The sequence below is a fragment of the Perognathus longimembris genome, chromosome 6, assembly GCF_023159225.1.
Source record: "Perognathus longimembris pacificus isolate PPM17 chromosome 6, ASM2315922v1, whole genome shotgun sequence".
Lineage (NCBI taxonomy): Eukaryota > Metazoa > Chordata > Mammalia > Rodentia > Heteromyidae > Perognathus > Perognathus longimembris.
In genome coordinates this window covers 17,238,602-17,259,579 of record NC_063166.1, presented here as the reverse complement: position 1 = coordinate 17,259,579, position 20,978 = coordinate 17,238,602, and the positions used below count along the sequence as shown (strand labels likewise).

The window sequence follows — 20,978 nt, the reverse complement described above, 5'->3', positions numbered from 1 at the left end:
GCCACCCACAGAGAAATACACTAGTGTATCTAATGCCTTTTCACTCTACAGTCTTCCTTTTGGCTTGAACTTAGGGGCTCACACTTTCACCTGGCTCTTTTGTTCAAGGCTGACACTCTACTACTTGAGCCACACCTCCTCTTCCAGCTGTCTGGTGATTAGTAGGAGATAAGAATCTCCTGTATGGGGCTGGGAATGTGGCTTAGTAGTAGAGTGCTTGCCTAGCATGCATGAAGCCCTGCTTTCAATTCCTCAGTGCCATATAAATAGAAAAAGCCGGAAGTGGTGCTGTGGCTCAAGTGGTAGAGTGCTAGCCTTGAGCACAGAGAGGCTCAAGGACAGAGCCCAGGCCCTGAGTTTAAGTCCCACGACCGGCAAAAAAAGAAAAAAAAGAGTCTCCTGGATTTCTTTCTCAGTCAAAAGTATATGGTAAGGCTAGGCATGTGGCTTAAATAGTAGATCACTTGCCTAGCAAGCAAAAGACTAAATCCAAACCTCAGTACTAAAACAAAACATAATAAGTGATCAAACTGAAACTAGATAAAGCTCAGCCATGAATCCAATATATTGATGAAACTAAAAATAAAAATGAGAACAGATTAAATTAATCTAGAATCAAAGTTAAAAGAAGGATATTTAAGGAATACTTAAGGAATTCTCATGCAGAGGGAGACATTACTCAGAAACCAGCTTCTATGAGAACTAAGAGGGCTGGGAATGTGGCCTAGTGGTAAAGTGCTTGTCTAGTATACATGATTTCTCAGCACCACATATATATAGAAAAAGCCAGAAGTGGCACTGTGGCTCAAGTGGCAGAGTGCTAGCCTTGAGCAAAAAGAAGCCAGGGAGAGTGCTCAGGCCCTGAGTTCAAGCCCCAGGACTGGCAACAAAAACAAAACCAAACAAAGAGAACTAAGAGTCACATCTGAAAACTATCCTTTCCTCCATCATATTTGTTGTGCCAAGTTGCAAGACCACCCCCAAGAAGACCACCGAGATTCAGACACTCCGAAATGCAAAAGCAAGGCAAGGCTTTATTTAACGAGCTGCCAACTCGGGCCTCATCCTACCCACCGACACAGCGGAGGTTAGGAGGAAGCCTCGAGCTGTGATTACACAGGGCTTATAAAGGCAAAGAACAAGGTTACAACAATCAGCTGTGCAAGCAAGATTAGAACACAGGTACAAATCTGATTGGCTCAGGGTTCGATTCTAAAATGGGGTTCACGTGGTGGGGCCTGACTTCAAAGTCTGGCACCTCATTTCCCCCTTTTTCTTTTTGGTACCTTGGGAGCCAATCATGGCTCCATTCTGTCCATTTCAATGGCTTGCATATCTAGGGGATGATATAGAGGTAAGGCATGGGCCAGTAGGGCCAAAAGTAGTATCCGAAAATAACTCTGGTCCCTCGGTTTTAAAGGGGGGCTGATGGGTGAAGATCATCTATCTTCTGTAATTTCTTCAGGCTGACTCAGGGGCGTTGACCTTACCTAGCCAGGAACCTATAACCTTAGTCTACTTTACCAAGGGACTGCAGGATTCACCTCACTTTGGAGTGAGCTGCCAAAATAACATCAACACTAGCCAGGGTAGTAAGGAAAGAAGGCAAAAAGAAAATTATAACAATATTCAGTCTAACTTTCTTTTCTTGAGGCGAAGGCGAAGCGGCTGAGTTGGGTGCTTGGAGACCTCCCATGTTCCACCACGGTAGTTGTCATCCAGGGCAAAGGGGTCAGCTGGCCTGGCGTAGAAGCAATGAACCCAAGTGGCGATGCCGTCTAGGGTTCCTTCCACCGTGGTTCTTAGGATTTCAGTCCCCTGGTCTGAATAAATGGGGGGTAGGGACAGAAGCAGAATCATATCTTTTAGAGTCCAATTCATTTTCTCTACCTGTCCTGCACTCTGGGGTCTATAAGCACAATGCAATTTCCAATCCGTCCCCAGTGCTGCAGCTATTCCCTGACTTACTTTTGAGACGAAAGCCTGTCCGTTGTCTGACCCAATGGTGGATGGGAAGCCATACCTGGGTAGGATTTCTTCCAGATCTTCTTAGCCACTACATTCGCAGTCTCATGCTTTGTTGGATAGGCTTCAACCCATCCTGAAAATGTGTCTACAAAAACTAGCAAATATTTGTAATTTCTGTGAAATCTACTTCCCAATACACACCTGGCCTATTCCCACAGAGGCGAGCTCCTTTAGTAATCTGTTGATTGGGGGCATTGGCAAGCTGACAGGCCTTTAACAGATCTCAATAAGGACACAATCTCAGGTCTACAAGCTTTCTTTACTAAACAGATGTATGAGCTTAAAATTCTCACTGCCAGTCAGGGCTTTGAGTAAATGCGGGGGGTGAGATTTTAATCTATCCTCTCATTTGACAAACTTACCCTTACTAACCACTATCACAGATGACTGGCAAATTCCTGCCCAGTAGACAGACATGGGCATTGGAAAGGCATGCTTACGAACTATTCTTCTAGGACTTCCCAGCTTTAACTTTTGAAAGGCCAACAGTAGTGACTCTAGGATCTGACACCATCTCTGCCATCCAAGCAGTGGCTTACTGCCTCTGGATGCTCCATCACTTTTGTCCCAGGAGGAGTGACTTTCGACTTGGACTCAGGGCCTGAGTGCTGTCCCTCAGCTCTCCAGCTCAAGACTAGCACCGTACCACTTTTGAGCTCCACACCACTCCGTTCCCAGCACTCTGCTGGCTGATTACAGACAAGTCTCTCACAGGGACCTTTCTTTGCCCGGGCTGGCTTCGAACCGCAGATTCAGATCAATGAGTCTTATAAGGGGCCACTTTACTCCAATTATAAGCAACAAGGTGGTCCACACAGAAGTAGTTTTTAAGCATGCTCTCTTACCTGGAACTTATTAAGGGTCAGTATTAGATCTTGACAAACTTGTAGGAATCACCTGTGCTTCTCTGTGGGCCTGCTGGAAACTGTTACAAAAAAACCTACAAAGAAGCTGGAATGGCAATTAAACATTTTGGTAGCCATAATTCTCCTTTTCTCACTTTGCAATAATTATTTAGGACAATTTTACTTCCAAATTTCTTCCAAAAGGCTACAAAAACAAAACAATTAATACAAAAGGAGGAAAACACACAGGCCTAAGAAAAGTTACGAGTTGGAGATCTCCCAAGCTGGCCCACAACCTCCTACAAGGGTGCAGAAGGAATGGACCCGAGTTGGCCCACAACCTCCTGTAAGAAGGAGTGGACCCGAGTTGGCCCACAACCTCCTGCAAGGGTGCAGAAGGAGTGGACCCGAGTTACGAGTTGGAGATCTCCCAAGTTGGCCCACAACCTCCTGCCAGGGTACGGGAGGAGTGGACCCAAGTTGGCCCACAACCTCCTGCCAGATAAGCAGAAGGAGCAGACCCAAGTACAAGGTGGGCGGGTTGAGTCTCGTTTAGGAGGTCCTCCTGGTCAGTTCCGGCCAAAAACCAAACTGACTCGCGCCCTACAAGCAAAAGCAAAACAGACAAATTACAGGACAAGACAAATGAACAGTGCTGTTTTCTTACCTTCGGAGTCTGGGATCTCGGGGTCTCTGGGGCTATCCCGGACGAAACCCCAAATGTTGTGCCAAGACGCAAGACCACCCCCAAGAAGACCACCGAGATTCAGACACTCCGAAATGCAAAAGCAAGGCAAGGCTTTATTTAACGAGCTGCCAACTCGGGCCTCGTCCTACCCACCGACACAGCGGAGGTTAGGAGGAAGCCCCGAGCTGTGATTACACAGGGCTTATAAAGGCAAAGAACAAGGTTACAACAATCAGCTGTGCAAGCAAGATTAGAACACAGGTACAAATCTGATTGGCTCAGGGTTCGATTCTAAAATGGGGTTCACGTGGTGGGGCCTGACTTCAAAGTCTGGCACCTCATATTTATATTACTTTCAACATCAAAACTTTTTTCTCCCTCTGCCTAGCACCCTTCTGCAGACAACTATCTAATTCTACGCTCATTTTCTTACTGTATTGGATGCTGTAGTACTTGGCCCCGTCACCCACCTCCTTTAAGATCAAGCTACATGCACATGCACATGCACGTGTCTTCCAAGTATTGATGGCTCAAGACCATACTGTGAAATTGTTCCCAGCCAAAGAAAGCACCACTGTCCAAGAGTTCTCTACCTCTGTCTGGTTGGGCCACATCCAACTGAACAATGTGAATGTGTGAAGTTATAGCAGAACTATTGCCCAAGATCAATTGCTCAGTCAGACTGGGCAGGAAAGTCTGTGAGACTTGCCAATAAACTGCCAAAGGAGGAAGAGGAGGGGGAAAAGAAAGAAGAGGCGAGGGGAAGGGAGAGGGGGAGGAGGGAAAAAGCCAGAAGTAGAGCTATAGCTCAAGTGGTAGGGTGGTAATCTTGAGCACAAAAACTCAAAAGCTCAGGGATAGTACCTAGGCCTAGAGTTTAAGCCCTAAGACTGGCACACATGCACACACACACACACACACACACACACACACACACACATAAATCAGCCTTCACTTCTTTTACTAACATTATTTTTCTTATGGTTTGGCATTTTCCAGATAGTAAGTGACATAATTGTATTATGACTCCGATACCTGGAATTTGTGCTTTTGTAATACTGTATAAAGTGTTTTTTAAAATAAACTAATACAAAAGGTTCTTTGTTTTAATTTCTAATTTACTATTGATAAGTCGAACCCACATAAATAAAAATAAATAAATAAAAATATTTGTTTTTCAAGAGTACAAAGAAGTTATGAGATTAAAGTGAGAGGGTCTGGGAATGAGGCTTCGCAGTAGAGTGCTTGCCTAGTATGCATGAAGCCCTGGGTTTTAATTCCTCAGTACCACATACACAGAAAAAGCTGGAAGTGGCTCTATGGCTCAAGTGGTAGAGTACTAGCCTTGAGCAAAAAAAGTTCATGGACAGTGCCGAGACCTTGAGTTCAAGCTCCATGACCAGAAACAAACAAAAAAAACACCCAACAACCAACCCCAAAGCATAGTAGACATCAGCTCCCACCGCAACTGGAAAGGGCAAAAAGAGGCTGTGATACTTCAACAACCCACCCTGTCTGCAATAGTTAAGCCCCACCTTGACCGCTATGGGAACTCTAGATCTGATGGTCTATTTCTACACAATGCCAAAGATCTCCACAGTGAGGCCTAGAAGTAGAATGAGAAAATACTATATTCTAAGCTACCCAGTGGAATAAGTCTATGATGTGCTGGCTTGGCTTGAGTGGAATAAACAGGCTGTAGAAAGGCCCTATAATTATAGCTAGAACTTTAGTATTCCAGTAAGTAACCACTTTCAGTGGCCAGAGGAGCCATTAAGACAGGGGCATCTAAGACTTAAGCGTTAAGTGTAAGGTCTGTTAGCTTTTCCCCTTCCTCAGGTCCTCAGCTCCTCCCTTTAGCCCCTAGATTAACCCATACCTAAACTCCCTGCCCTAGAGCTATAATGAGCCACTCCCACTTCCCCTTTAGCCCCAGAGATATATAAACTACCACCAGGATAAGGTGCAGATGCCATATTGCTCCATATTGCTCCCTCTCGAGGGAGATATGGCCCCACTAATAAACCTCTTTATAAACCTTCTCCTGCTCGTGACTATCTCTGCATGGTCCCCTGGGATGACTGGGACTTATTTTTTCAAGGTTCACCCCTAGGAGGGCTCCATGCCCCCCCACCTGTTTTAAGTCTGCCCCTCTGTCTTCCCATACCTCCATCTTGTGTGGGCTGGCAGTTTGCTTTCCCCCAATCAACTCCTTTCTGCCTGAACCATGTGGTGGATTTCCTTTCTTGCGAACCTTACATTAAGGTAGTGTTTTTGCTTCAAGGTGATTCAATAATGTTTTTTGTTTTGTTTTTTGCCAGTCTTGGGGCTTAGACTCAGGGCCTGAGCACTGTCCCTGGCTTCTTTTTGCTCAAAGCTAGCACTCTACAACTTGAGCCATAGCACCATTTCCAGCTTTTTCTGTGTATGTGGTACTAAGGAATCGAACCCAGGGCTTCATGTACACAAGGTGAGCACTTTACCACTAGGCCATATTCCCATAACCTCAATAATGTTTAGTGTACTTTTAATGTACATTCAATGCACTCAAAGCCCTCATCATTAATGTAAGATCTGAAAAGAAATAAAATATGAAAATAGCTGTTGAGGATGAGTTTCTGATTTTCATTTCTGATATTATTGACATACTCTTTAGTGTTTTTTTGTTTGTTTGGTGTTTGGTTTTGGTTTTGATTTTTGTTTTTCCTTTAAGAAAAAGTACTAAATATCAGAAGGGGAATTCAGGCCTAGTCTCACTGGTTATATTTTGAGAAGGTAATAATTTCACAATGTTTTAGTTTCCTCATCTGCACAAAGAGGGAAATAAACTTTATAAAAATGAGCTAGATTTTTTTTGAATTTTTTTATTGTTTTTATAACAGTGATATAGAGAGGGGTTACAGTTACATAAGTCACTGGAAAAGTACATTTTTTTTTGACAATGTCACCTCTTCCCTCACTCCCAGTTTTTCCCTCTCAACCCCACTCACAAGTTGTATAGTTCATTGTCAACTTAGGATCTAGTGAGTACCACTGCTGCATTTGTTCACCCTTTGTCCCTCAAAAACAAAAAAGTATTGGATTTTGAAAATGAATTTGTGTGGCTTAAAAAATGTTTAAATGTCCTATTCACCCTTACAGAGTTCTCATAACAGCCCTAGGAGACAGATGTTAAACTCCTATTAAGTTCTATAAAACTAAAGACTACAGCAGCTCTCTCTGAGGATTCTTGGATAAAATAGAACAGGGTTTTTGTTTTTTGTTTTTTTACTTCCTATTCATCTGTATTTGTTAGCTATTGTCACTATTTTTAAGCTTAGAAGCTTAGAAAAAAAAAGAAGCATGTATACAGCTCACATTTCTGCAAGGTAACTAGAATTACATAGTCTAAATTAAAATCAGAGTTATTCTTCCACTATAAACTTCAGAATCAGCTATGGTGCCTCTACTCCGTGGATCTATCATCCTCCTGGGATCAGTTAGAAAACCAGCATATGATGGCAGAAGAAGAAAAGTAGGAAAAGTGACATTTGTAAGGTCTTTGAATTAGAGCTGGCACTGTTATTTCTATTCACATGCCACTGGCAAAACCCAAGGCAAAAAGTAGTGCATATATTCCACCCATGAAGAAGCATGGGGAAGTCAGGCATGGTAGTACATGCACAATCCTATCACTTGGGAGGTAGCCAGTAGGACTGTGAATGTGAAGCTAGCCTAGACTACATGGTGAGTTCCAGGCCAGTCTGAGCTCTGAAACCCTGTCTCAAAGAAAAGATAAAACAAAGAAGCAACAAAAAGTTCCCATCAAATACCTATAGAGCTGAATGGTAGGGCTGGGAATGTGGCCTGGTGGCAGAGTGCTTGCCTAGCATGCATGAAGCCCTGGGTTCTATTCTTTAGCACCACATATATAGAAAATGGACAGAAGTGGTGCTGTGGCTCAAGTGGTAGAGTGCTAGCCTTGAGCAAAAAGAAGCCAGGGACAGTGCTCAAGCCCTGAGTTCAAGCCCCAGGGCTGGCAAAAAAAAAAAAAAAAAAAAAAAAAAAAAAGAGCTGAATGGTACTACAGGCTCTGACTGAAAAAGACAAAAGTAAACCTGGAAGCATGGATGCTGACCAGGCACTCACAGGTAAGTTATATGTTTCCTATTTAAACAAGTTTATGCACCAATTAAAAAGCAAGGTTATTCTGACATTGTGATTGGATGACTGAAAACATGACCACTCCATAACCACATGATGACACAGACAAGAATACTGCAAAACAAAATGGCCATCTCCAAAGTGATTGCTGCTTCTTTACCAGTTATAAATTTAGCCCACTTTGCTCCTCCCACTTCCAAAACCTAGTAGACTGCCCAATCATAGAATTCTCCTCCACTTTCTGCCATTCAAGAACAAGCTCTTTCTTTATGGAACTTTCCTCAGCTCTCCTAATATAAACCTAAATCCTGTAACAAATAGTTATGCAGCCTCAATGAGAGTCTCTAATATCCTCTTTTTGACATGTACTTACCTTCCAATTGTCCCTGGTGTGTGGAATTCGCTTTTTATTGTAGGACATCATGCTGTAAAAAGTACCAATAAATCCACTTGGTTGGATAGCTGGTGAGCTTAGCTGACAGTTTGACCATAGGCAGTCACACTTGACTCCCAGCCTTACAGTACTCACTTAAACTTGGCCCCACACTTTCAGTTTCCCAGTAAAGGAAAACCTCTTAACATATAATGCCAAAGGAACTTCCTGTTTAATTCTCAGAACAAAAGAACTGAAACAGAAAGTTCATGCTTTATTGACATTTTTCTCAGTAATCAGATATTCACAGAAAGAAATCATTGTTTTGTTGTATGTTTTAGATACACACTCCTGGTATACATTCAATAACTGCTTGCTATGTTGTTTAAATTAAATGAAACTTTAATTTTGCTGATTTTCCAAAGAAACTCATAAAAGGGCTTAGAAAATTTGAATCCCCCTTGACATTGCTCAAAAAAAAAATCTTCTATGAGTCTCTCTGTTACTGCAGAATACTCTCTCTTTGTCTCTCTCTCTGTTTGTCCTGTGTGTAGACTACTAGATCTTCATTTCTTCAGAATTCTGAGTTTCTACCTATCAAAGAGAAAGTTTCAAGATATGTGAGAATGAAACCCCCCTCAGCATTTTCATGAGAGTAGAAAGAAAGATATGGTAATAATTATCTCTAATTTTTTATTGGAAATCAAAAGGTTTCTTGAAAGTGGGCCAGAAGATTAGCTGATTCATTTCTCCTTTCCCAAGTAATGTGGAGATACACTGTGGCTGTTAGTTAGTGAGGGTGGGCAGTGATGAAAGGAAGAGGTCATCCTTCTTTTTTCTTCATTCTTTTTTATTTAGTCCAGCTCATTGATGTATATCCTGATGTCTGAGCAGAAGACTACAAATTCATAGTTCTCTATTCTGTGGGAAACCTTTTTCCCCCCAAAGTAAATATACCAGGCCACCTTATGCAGGATTTTCAGAGAGCACTTCCCCCTTCCTTCTTTTGCTGGCTTTTAACTTTTGCCCCTGGGACCAGAACCAGCTTTTTCACTTGACAGTGACTCCTTGTGCCATTCTTCTATGATCATCCAGGTCAGTAGATGTCCCTGGTAAGTGAACAGCGGGAAGGTATAGTTACCTCTTTCCAACTTCTTCACTAGTACTGGGCCTTCTATTCTTCACATTCTACAGTTCCCTCTTCTTGTTCTATTTCCTCCCATCTTTTCTCTCTCCTTTTCTTCATCTCATTTCATTTGTCTCCATTTCAACCTCATGGTCTTTTTGTATTGCCATTTCTTTCTTTCTTTCCTTCTTCTTCTTCTTTTTTTTTTTTTTTTTGTAGGTCATGGGGCTTGAACTCAGGGCCCAAGCACTGTCCCTGAGCTTTTCTGCCCAAGGCTAGCACTCCATTACTTTGAGCCACAGTTACACTTCCAGTTTTCTAGTGTTTAATTGGAGATAAGAGTCTCACAGACTTTCTTACCCAGGCTGGTTTCAGACTCCTGAGTAGCTAGGATTATAGGCATGACTCACTAGCACCTGGCTTTTAATGTCATTTCTACAAACAAATAAGGAATTGTTCTATTATAAACAAACCTTTATTTTTTTTTCTTTAATGCAGTGATTCCAAGATTTGTTGATTTATGTGCAACTCATTGATGACAACAGTAGGTATCTCACAACTCCTGTCTGCAGACTCTGTCTATTTTGGTACAACAGGACCCTATTTGCTGTTTCGTATATGCTTGACAGAACAGGAAGGTGAGTGAGTGGGCCCTGATGGTTGATGGCATGGATTGAAAACTCCTCCTGCTGAGGAGATACAGAGGGTCTTGAGATACAAATAACCAGAGCCCTCCAGGTGGGTGAGACCTGATGTTGACTATTCAGAACACAAGGTCTACAGAGTCCATCGTTACTTTCTGGTTGTTCATCTAGGCTGAAGCTCCTGGCAGACTCACATCTGTGTCCTCCTGCCCCAGAAAGGTCAGAGATGGCAGTTTCTCCAAATTCCTGCCTCTCCAGGTATCTGCTCATCTTCATTCTCCTGCAGCTGCCCAAGCTGAATTCAGGTAGGTCTCCCTTCTTGTTCTTTTTCTCTCTCTCTTTCTCTGGTTGAAATATCCCAATAAATTAAACTAGTCTATAGAGACCTCCAATGGGGTCTAGGTGAACTTTCTCAAAATACCACAGAAAAAAAAATTGTGCAAGGAATGCTAGCCTCTTAATAGGGGCCTAGTCTCAATGGATCCTCAATTCCCATCCCCTCATCTGGTCTCACTCTACTTGTTTTGGCAGCTTACTTTGATGTGATTGGACCCAAAGAACCCATCCTAGCTGTGGTGGGTACAGATGCCCAGCTGCCTTGTCATCTTTCCCTAAACATGAGTGCACAGCACATGGAGTTAAGGTGGTTTCGACAAACCTTGTCACCGGCAGTGTTCCTATACCAGAATCAGCAGGAGCAGGACAGGGAGCAGATGCCGCAGTACCGAGGGAGGGTGACACTGGTGAAGGACAACATCACCACTGGACATGCTGCTGTGAGGATTCATGGTGTCAGGGTCTCGGACGATGGGGAATACCGATGCTTTTTCAGGGAGAATGAAAGCTATGAAGAGGCTATCATGCACCTGAAAGTGGCTGGTAAGGGCCCTGAAGAACTCTCACATTCCCTGACTACCATGCTGAATTTATTTTCCTATGGGTCTCTTACTATAAAAACCACCAGATTCATCTCTGAATCTTTTGCAGAGGGTTGGTAGGTCTGCTGTTAGAGATAACTGGGAAGGGGTTTGAACTCAGTAGGGAAAAAACAAAGTGACATATCTTCATAGAGTTGCATTTCAATTATCTTCTGCCCTTTCCCCTCATTTTATACAATTACATCATAATTGAGTGATTCCCAGAATCAGACAGGCAAATTGTGTCTATTTTTACCATTTTGCAAAGCTGTGGTGAGAATCTCACATATTTGAGGCTAGTTCATAGATAAGCCTCTAAGGACTGATTTCCTAAGGTCACATAGAAAATAGAGGCTTGCTACTGCTCTTGGTCTGTCCAGAAATAAATACTTGGCTTTGATTTCTTTTTCTTCTTCAAAAGAAAACTCTGGGTGTAATCACAATGACAATGGTTGTCATTCTTGATGAAAATATACATTGCATTGCAGTTTGACATTCCCATTTACTAGTGATGGGCATCAAATAAATCCCTTTTGCCATATTTTCCACTGTGGTAGAACAACCTTGAGAGAAGAAGCTAAGGGACAGCACCCAGGCCAAATATCAGGACTGGCACACACAAAATATTTAACTCTCAGTTGTGATCCCAAAGAAAAGGATCTTCTTCTGAGAATACTCTTTTTTCTATCTTTAAATAGCTCAATTCTAGTTCTTCCTCAATGTCATCTCATAATACTTTCTACCATAGAGCTTTTGGTCATCTCTCGCATTCCCAGGATAGCTGTTGACCCACTTCAAAGCCAGTAGTCTTGCTGTTTCTGCTATTTTGACTGGAAGCCTCATCTGACTTCTGCTTTTCCTCCTCTCATTTCAAAGGTTAAATTCTAATAAGTCATATCTCTATAATAATGTGTATAAAATTTTTCCCTCTGTAATAAAATATTGAAAGGAATCCTTTTTTCCCATTCCTCTTTTTATTTTTTGTATCTTGCTCTCTTTTCCCTCTAACTATGATTATGAGTCTCCCAGAAGGTATCCACTGGAAGATTAAGTCCAGCTTCTCTCTTTATAGCTGTAGGCTCCGATCCTCACATCAGTATGGAAGTTCAAGAAAGTGGACAAGTGCGGCTAGAGTGTACCTCCATGGGGTGGTATCCAGAGCCCCAGGTCCAGTGGAGAACTCCCACAGGACAGACTTTATCCTCCAGGTCAGAGTCCAAGAATCCTGATGAAGAAGGCCTTATCAATGTGGTAGCTTCAGTGATAATTGGAAGTAACTCCATAGAGAACGTGTCCTGCTCTATCCACAATCACCTTCTTGGCCAGGAGAAGGAAGCAAGAATTTCCATACCAGGTCAGTGCAACCAATGCTGAATTCCTGTATTGACACAGTTTCAGGAGCATACAATCTGGGACTACCTACTCAGGTGTGATCTCATAGCAGAGTTGTCTACTCTTCCTACCTAAGAGTTTATTCATTGCCTTGAAGAAGACCCACCAATATCACTGGAATAATAAGTATTCTGAAAGCACAAACACCTAAACCTCGTAGAAATTTCAGACTGTTCATTTTAGAAAATGTATCTGGAATGACAAGCTGGATCTCTCGATCCTCCTCCTTAAATTAACTTTTTTAGTTTTACTATTTCTACCCTTACCTGCTCAGCCCCTTTTCATTCCATGCTAGATGTCAGTATAGATTTCCAGAGTCCTCAGGGAAACAAATCCTCTCCTTATCTCCTAGGAACTACTTATGGTGTAGGCAGGAACTTTTCTTTCTTTCTTTCTCTTTTTGTTAACGATTCTTATTCTGTTACAAACAGATGTGATATTTTTAATTCCTGATTCAGCTTCAGTGTCCCCTTGGCTCCTATCCTGCACTGATAGTTAAGAAGAAAATGCTTGGATAGACTTGAAAAAATTTATGAAGTGAAGTAAGGTAGCCCAGAGAGACAAAGAACACATGTTTTCTCTCATTTGTGGAAAGTAGATCTAATTTATAAATATACAGACACACATACAGCATTGTATACAAATATACATTAATATATTAACCACAGTATGAGGTAGGCGGGGAATTCAAATGTAGTAACTCCTTAGAAAGAGGAGTTCAAAGCTGGTAGAGAGATGTACTGGGAGATGGTCAAGGGGAGGGGCTACCTTTCACAAATGAAGAGAGGAAGGAGGGGGAAATGCATATCCTAAAAAACTGGGGAAATTGAGAGGAGAAGTTGGGTTTGAAGGGAAAGGGAAGAATGATGGAAGTGGTGATGTTGATCAAGGTGTATTGTACTTAAAAATGGAATGTTGAATGGTAACCCCTTTGAACAACTACATAATTTTTTTTGCCAGTCCTGGGACTTGAACTCAGGACGTGGGCCCTGTCCCTGAGCTTCTTTTGCTCAAGGATAGTGCTCTACCACTTGAGCCACAGTGCCACTTCCAGCTTTTTCTGTTTGTGTGATACTGAGGAATCCAGGACTTCATGCATGGTTAGGCGAGCACTCTATCACTAAGCCACATTCCTAGTCCATAACAACTTAATTTTTTAAAGTTTAAAAGAATAAAAATAAATTCTACCATGAGGAAAACAGGAATTTCTGAAACATGATTTAGTTCATGATATCCTTTATTCCATATGTTTTGTCACCAAATGACTCTTCATACCTCTCTTTGTCTTCTATGCATTTCCGAAGGTCAATTTTTTTCTGAAAAGCCTACAGTAGCATGATTTTGCCATGGTAGTCAGAAGTGGTTCCCATCATTTGTTCCATCTCCTTTTAGCACTAGGAGAAAAGCTGTACTTACCCAGAGTTTCCCAACCAGTGTTCTTTGGGGTTTTCTTTTAGCTCCCTTCTTCCCAAGACTGACTCCCTGGATAGTGTCTGTGGCTGTTGTGCTAATCGTCTTAGGACTTCTCACCATTGGTTCTATATTTTTTATTTGGAGACTGTACAAGGAAAGAGAGAGGAAGAGTGAATTTGGTTCTACAGGTAAGTCATGGAATCTACAAGGATTAATTCATTCTCAGGAGTGCTTCAGAGGATGTTTGGATTCATGGTCTTTAAGATGACTTTTAACAAGAAGATATTTAATTCTAGAATTCTGCAAATTGGAAGGAATTATAAGTCTTCTGAAATGGCAGATACCTAATGTAATGAAGAGAGATCTGGGGTACAATAAAAACTGGTTCTTGTTTTGTTTTGTTTTGTTCAAGACCAGGACTTGAACTTGGTACCAAACACTTTCACTCATTGGTTACTACTTTACCAACTGAGCCATGCCTCCAACTCTCAAAGCCCATTCTAATTGATATTGACTCACTTATCTCAACTTCTAGCTTAGTTCCCAATAATGATTTTACTATTAAAGAGCTAATCCAAAGTCAGAAGGAACTTCCTGAGTATTTCTTAGAAAACAAAATAGAACTATATACCATTCCTTATTTATTGGTAATGTTTCAGCAATCAGGTAGTCATGAATAAACAATTCCTCCTTTATGTGTTTCCCTTACCATTTCTGTTTATTATAAAAAGCCACTAAAGTTATATTGTTTGTTTTCCAGAGAAACTACTAGAAGAACTCGGTAAGTTCTGTCTTGTCATTATTTCATTCACAGAGTTTTCTCTCTCTTATTTTATAACCAGTCACTGACAATCTCTCGTTTTCATTGCAGAATGGAAAAAGGCTACATTACATGCAGGTTAGTGGCTCTGAACTTCTCAAGACCTTGGAGGCCCTGTATCCCAGATCTCAGTAATTCAAAGTCCTATGAAGCTTGAGCCTGAGAATAAAGCATTGTAGTCACTCAGATAAGAAAGGGACAAGGTGAAGTGGTGCTGTGGCTCAAATGGTAGAGCTCTAGGTTTGAGCTGAAGAGCTCAGGAACAGCACCCAGGCCCAGAGTTCAAGCCCCATGACTGACAAAAAAAAGTAGCAATCCAAAAAGAAGGGGACAAGGTGATAGTAAATACCTTAACACTTACCTTGAAGTGGATCCTTGGAGGATGGATAGGAGACAAGCCCCATCTGTTAACATCCTATTAGGGATGGTCAACCCTTACATTACTGCTAATGAGTTTGGAGCCTAGGAGGAAAATGGAAACTCTTAAGCTAGCAAGGCAGTTCTCTCTTGACACCTGCCAGCTCCTAACAACATGATTATTTCTTGGGAGAAACAAAAAGAGGTAGATCCCTTAACATTCACTGGTGCTCATATTCTTTTTTATCTCCAGTTGATGTGACTCTCGATCCAGACACAGCCCATCCCCACCTCTTTCTGTATGAAGACTCAAAATCTGTTCGGCTGGAAGATTCACGCCAGAAAGTGCCTGACAAACCAGAGAGATTTGACTCTTGGCCCTGTGTGTTAGGCCATGAAACTTTCACTTCAGGAGGTCATTACTGGGAGGTGGAGGTGGGAGATAGGACCGATTGGGCAATCGGTGTGTGTAGAGAGGATGTGATAAAGAAAGGATTTGACCCCATGACTCCTGAAAATGGGTTCTGGGCTGTGGAGCTGTATGGAAATGGATACTGGGCCCTTACACCACTCCGGACTCCTCTTCCATTAGCAGGATCGCCTCGCCGTGTTGGCGTTTTCCTGGACTATGAATCAGGAGACATCTCCTTCTATAACATGACTGATGGATCTCATATCTATACTTTTCCCAGTATTTCTTTCTCTGGCCCCCTCCGGCCATTCTTTTGCCTATGGTCCTGTGGTAAAAAGCCCTTGACCATCTGTCCAGTTGCTGGCAGGCCTGAGGGCATTACAGTCATTGCTAATAGCCAGGACCTTTCTAAGGGTATCCCTTTGTCCCCTATGGGGGAGGATTCTGCCTCTGGAGATATTGACACCCTGCATTCTAAACTAATCCCTTCCCAATCCAACCAAGGGATACCTTAAGAAATGCCCCTGTTCAACAGCTGTCTTTTGCTCTAATTCCTCTACTCCATCACTTCAAGGTGTTAGCTGACAGCCTCACATAGTCTCTATTTCTGCCTGTTGGGTATTGATACTTCATCTTAGGAAGGTTGTGTTGTTACTGCTAATCAGTTTCTGTACCAATATTTGGTGAGGGGGTGGTGGGGGGATGAGGTAATGTCTAAACTATTTCTTGCTCTCTGATTCCTTAAGGCCAGAACCCACAGGGAAGGATTTGGAGCAAACAGCCAAGAGGAGGAGATGGGTTTAGGCCAACATAGGATTGTGGCAGAAAGGTCTCTGTGTCTGGAATGGAGGTATGCAGAGGAATAGGTTTTAGGCAAATAGAAAACAAACAAACAAAAAAAAAACTACTGGAAAAGGATGACCTTAGGTTAAAATCCCCTTAAGGAAATTGAATTGGACGCTATGATGAAGTAAAATGAGGTACTCTGTTCTGTCTCTAGATATTTTCTAGTCTTGTAGATCACATTTTCTGAGCCATATCCTACATGATAGATTTTTTTTTTCCTAATGAGCTGAGCTGTGGGGAATGGGGAATAGAGAGGAGCAGAGTGAGCAGGGTTGGAGGGCTAGTCAGAAAGTTAGAAAGGAGGGAATTTTTAACAAAGTCCACAGGTTGTCTGCACAGCCTTATCTCAGGCCCTGTTCTTCTCTCTACACCTTCCTATTTCTCCTTGGCTTGAGGGTCAACCCATTCTCACTTTGTTGATACAACAAGTTTCTAGCTCTCCCTTTTTGGTTTAGCATCCTAGAGTGGTATCAGTTCCATGCTCTCTCAGCCTGCAGTCCAATGTCCAAACCTCTCATACCTTCAGTTAGCCTGGTTTCCATCCATTGCCACACTGTGCCACTCCTTACTGTCTCCTTGCCCAGCTCTCTACCCTGATTTTACATGCCGCTTCTCTGAAGAGTCCCCAAATGCTGCACCACGTGCTTAGCACAGCTGGATTGATCAAACCTGTTTATGTTGGTCCCTGAGCCTTTTCTGTATACATGAAGGTTTGTTTTTGCCAATGACTAGATGTATCCAGGCTCATACCTACCAATTCAATGGGGGTTTTCTAGCTTTGGGGTTGGATGTTGCCCATGATCGTAACCTAATAAATAAATCTGTCTGATCGATCAAGGCAATCTCTGAGCTTTCTTTTCTTTATCCCAACAAGTGGGACTGAAACAATGCAAAACAGGGAGAGAGACCTGCATAGGGACTATAACTGGCCAAGTAGTTCCATTCTGGATGATGCAAGGCTGATCACTGGACTCAAATGCTGTGGCTTACCAAAAGAGGTGGCTATAAAGTGAATGCTGCTAACAAGCAAGAAAACAAACAAACAAAAACCCAAAAAACAAAACAACAAAAAAGAAACCACCCAAAACAAACAAGGAAACAACCACAGGGCTAATTGCTTCCTTACCTTCAGCCAATAGAAAAAGATCTCAGGTTTTATTTATTTAATTCATTCATTTTTGATGGTACTAGAGTTTGAACTCAGGGTCTCACACTTGCTTGGCAGCCATGCTAGGATCTCAGGTTTTAATCAGGTTTGCAACTCCCCTTCCCTTTCCCTTTTCCCATGACCTTCCAGGAAAATGATCACTGGGCAAAAGACTAAATTTGTGATAGACTCTTAGGGAACACTATGCTTCTTCCTCCATATATCCCAGTTCTAGCCTCTTTGGATGTCACACCCCCGAGGAAGAAGTTATCAGATATATGAACCTGCCTGTAGCTCCTTGTCCAGCTGGCCACCAGGTATCACAGCTGTGGCCCAATGATGAGGAAATTATCAGCTCAGCAGTCTGGTTCTATTTCCAAGTCTTCTAAAAGAAAAGAGATGTCACCTCACCAATGCTTTTCACTTGGGGTAGTCAATGAGTGATACTATAATTGTCAGAAGCACTTTAAAGGCATCCTTCACTTCCACAAACAAGTACCTGAAGTAGTTGCTAATATTCCAGTTAAACCAGGAACAAAAGCTTTTCCACTCTATTATGTGTAAGGTCTACCCCTGGGAGGGCTCCGTGCAGATGCCCCCACCAGTTTAAATCTCAGTCCAGTTACCTAGGTAACTGGCATACCTGGAGGCAGTTACCTCCCCCCTCCTCTGAGGTCACACCCTAATCCGTCTGGACACACCTTAAACCACCTGGACACACCTCCTATCCCCTGCCCTAGATAAGGCCTTGCTCCGGAGTGATTTTGCCACACGTGCCTTGGATTTAACAGCCGGCTAGCAGTTTGGCTAAATAAAGTTCTCTTTTCTGCCCGAATATGGAGTAGAGTTCTCTATCATTGGTTGTCTACCTGAAAATCTCTTACACTACCCAAGATCAGACTAGTGAAAATATCACTAAAATAATCATAGCTGTTGATAACTGTAAACTCTAGTAGTCCCATGTTTAGAGAATGCCTGCTTGTCTAAGAGAGACCAAGACATTCAGATTCAGAGAACCATAATCGTACATCCTCCCTAGTCTAATCTAATAATTGGATCCTTTCAACAACCATTGTAAGCTGTGTTTTTTACTGTTCCATACCATGCTTTACAAATATTTTTGGCTGGAGTTCGGTGGTATATGGGCTTAGACATTTTTTATGAATGAGACTACACCTTCATCCTTAAAAGACTCAGACTTCTCTCTAAAATGAACCCTACTACTATCATCTTAAACCTGAATACTATTAGAATTACCAGGAGGTAGCAAGCTTAAAAGGAACTTCAGCTTTAGGTGGCTTTCCCAAACATTATTTCATTGGTCTGAGATGGGGAAAATGATATATTTTTTTTTAATTCACTTCAGAGGAGAATGACTATTTTAGAGGATTATAAAAAAAATGATTGGCCGGGCCCCCATGGCTCATGCCTGTTATCCTAGCTCCTCAGGAGACTGAGATCTGAGGATTGCTGTTCAATGTCCGAGAGACTCTAGTCTCCAACAAACTACTCAGAAAAAAAGCTGCAATTGGCATCGTGGCTCAAGTGGTAGAGCGCTAGCCTTGAGCACAAAGAGGCTCAGGGACAGTGTACTCTAAGCATTATCGGTGAGTTATTATCACTGGGTAATATGGTGAGAATTTTTTCAAATAGGGTGTGAATCATAATAACCATGATCTAAATAGCAACACCTCAGACAGACCCAGTAGGTCTGGGTAGGGCGGAGAATTTGTATCTATCTAATTCTCTAGAGAGGAGAGTTTGATACACATTAAGGGATTAAGCAATGTAATTATGTAATTGAATTAAAACATTGGAACGCGCCAATGGAAAAGCGGTTTCTCAAGTCCATAGGGGCAAAATGACTTAACCAAGATCCTCCAGGCAGTCGGTTGACTAGATCTCAAAGTATCTGAAACCTGAACGTTCCCTTGGCGTTCCCAGCTACTCGGTCCTGACTACTAATGGTAAAATTGAAGTAGGTCACCTCTGACCCTGATGTGGCTGCAGTAAAAGCTTCGTACGAAGGCCACCCAGCTCAAGGTTTAGTAGATAACGAAAATGACTTACTGTTTTGGTTTCACTTTTGTAAATTTTTTTTCTTAGTTACACTTTAACCTCCACACAGAAAAGTGCACAAATCCACAGTGTATACAAGGAGGACAGGTCCGTCCCTCAATGCCCTTTGTTAGGATCAACAGCAGCTGTGGGATTTAAAGTAGAACTGCAAGGATCTAGTAGGGCCAGGAGAATATCTGATTTCAGTACAAAGTGAAATGAGCGTAAATCCTCCCGGAAGCGTGTGTACATTAAAGCAAGGCATTCTGGTCATTGGAGTTCAGCCTGGGTATCGATGTTTTAAGGAGAACTCGGGACAGTGGAGAGAAAATACCCTCGTGCACCGTGGGTGCTCGGTGCGGACAAGGCTTCCAGCTGCCGGCCCAGTGGCCCGGGCTCTGACCGGCGTTCACACCAGGCCCCTCTGCCGCCCTGGTCACCCCAATTCACCCCACATTGCCTTCAGGAACCTCGCGCCAAGTGGTGGCTCACATTGTGACAACAACGAAATCCCTTACATAGAAAAAGAAAAAAAGAAAGAAATGATGGGTGGTTCAGTTTGGACGCACGAATTACATTTGGAAAGAGACAAAAGTGAATTCTGAAACTCCCGTGCCATCGGAGTCAGGATGGCCGAGCGGTCTAAGGCGCTGCGTTCAGGTCGCAGTCTCCCCTGGAGGCGTGGGTTCGAATCCCACTCCTGACAGTGATGTTTTTTCTCATGCTATTATGTTTAGTGTGTGCTCATTGTGAATTATTTAAGCACTTAAATGAAAGCATTCTGTACATATAGACTCTTTTCTTATTCTCTTTCCTCAGTCTCATTCCCCCCTCCCACCTCAATATCCTTTGACACCCCGACCACCCACTACCGAGAAATGGCTATAGTGTGTGTGTGTGTGTGTGTGTGTGTGTGTGTGTGTGTGTGTGTATAACGTGTGTTATTGGTTTGTGTTCAAGCGTCTTTAAGATGCATAATTTATAGTGTTATAAATTTCTTTTTATTTTTACTTTATTCCTTTGGCACTATAGTTCTGAGCTATGTTGCTGAGTGTGATCTAAACCAATTGCTTTTCATTGCTACAGAGAAATCTATTGTGTGAAGTCATCTGCTGTCCCAAGAATGGCTCCCAGATTGGGTCTAATGCTTTGCCACTACAAAGAAGGGTTTTTGTCAATGTACATCTTCCTGTATTTTCTGTTGTGAATCCATGAGGAGTTTACTTGAGAAAAGAACATTAGGAATGAATTTCAGGTGATGAAGTGTGACAATCCTCTGATTTTATAGTTCAAAATAAGAGGATAATTTAAAGGCACAGAAGTTCATAGTAGATGATGTCTCCAGAAATATCCCTCAAATTCAAAATTATTTTTTTAGTGCCTCATCTGTTCATCTCAAGCATAAATAGCTGTAATCACAAAAACATTGTATGTGATGTATTCATTTTGAACTCATTATTGCAAAGTTCCAAGTAACCCAAAACCCAAGATGAGTGGAAATTTTTTTTGCTCCTTCTTTTTCAGAAATGAAAATCAATGTAATAATCGACTATATAAGCAAAACATAGGCAAATCTATTTTTTATCCTTTGTATTCAAAATTTGTCTATTATCTTCCCTCTTGAATTCTTTTGACTTCACAGATTAATACATAAACTATCAGAATTATGAATTTATATCCTATTTGGTCATCATCATCAGAAAAGAGAATTGGTGTTCATTTGCTGATTGACAGCAACAAGAACAAATGAGGTTTCCCCTTGCCACCTA

The 20,978-nt window shown here is 42.1% G+C and overlaps 1 protein-coding gene and 1 non-coding gene across 2 annotated transcripts; both read left to right on the top strand.

Annotated features, from left to right (window-relative positions):
* Positions 1 to 10,073: 10,073 nt before the first annotated feature.
* Btn1a1 (butyrophilin subfamily 1 member A1) lies at positions 10,074 to 15,673 on the top strand. The gene is made up of 7 exons (XM_048348254.1): positions 10,074 to 10,152; positions 10,379 to 10,726; positions 11,837 to 12,118; positions 13,614 to 13,757; positions 14,330 to 14,350; positions 14,441 to 14,467; positions 15,000 to 15,673. Exons 1-7 carry the CDS (start codon positions 10,074 to 10,076, stop codon positions 15,671 to 15,673), a joined length of 1,575 nt encoding a protein of 524 aa, XP_048204211.1.
* Positions 15,674 to 19,832: 4,159 nt separating this feature from the next.
* On the top strand, positions 19,833 to 19,915 carry Trnal-cag. Its single transcript has one exon. It is a non-coding gene; the product is annotated as a tRNA-Leu (tRNA).
* The last annotated feature ends 1,063 nt before the right edge of the window (positions 19,916 to 20,978 follow it).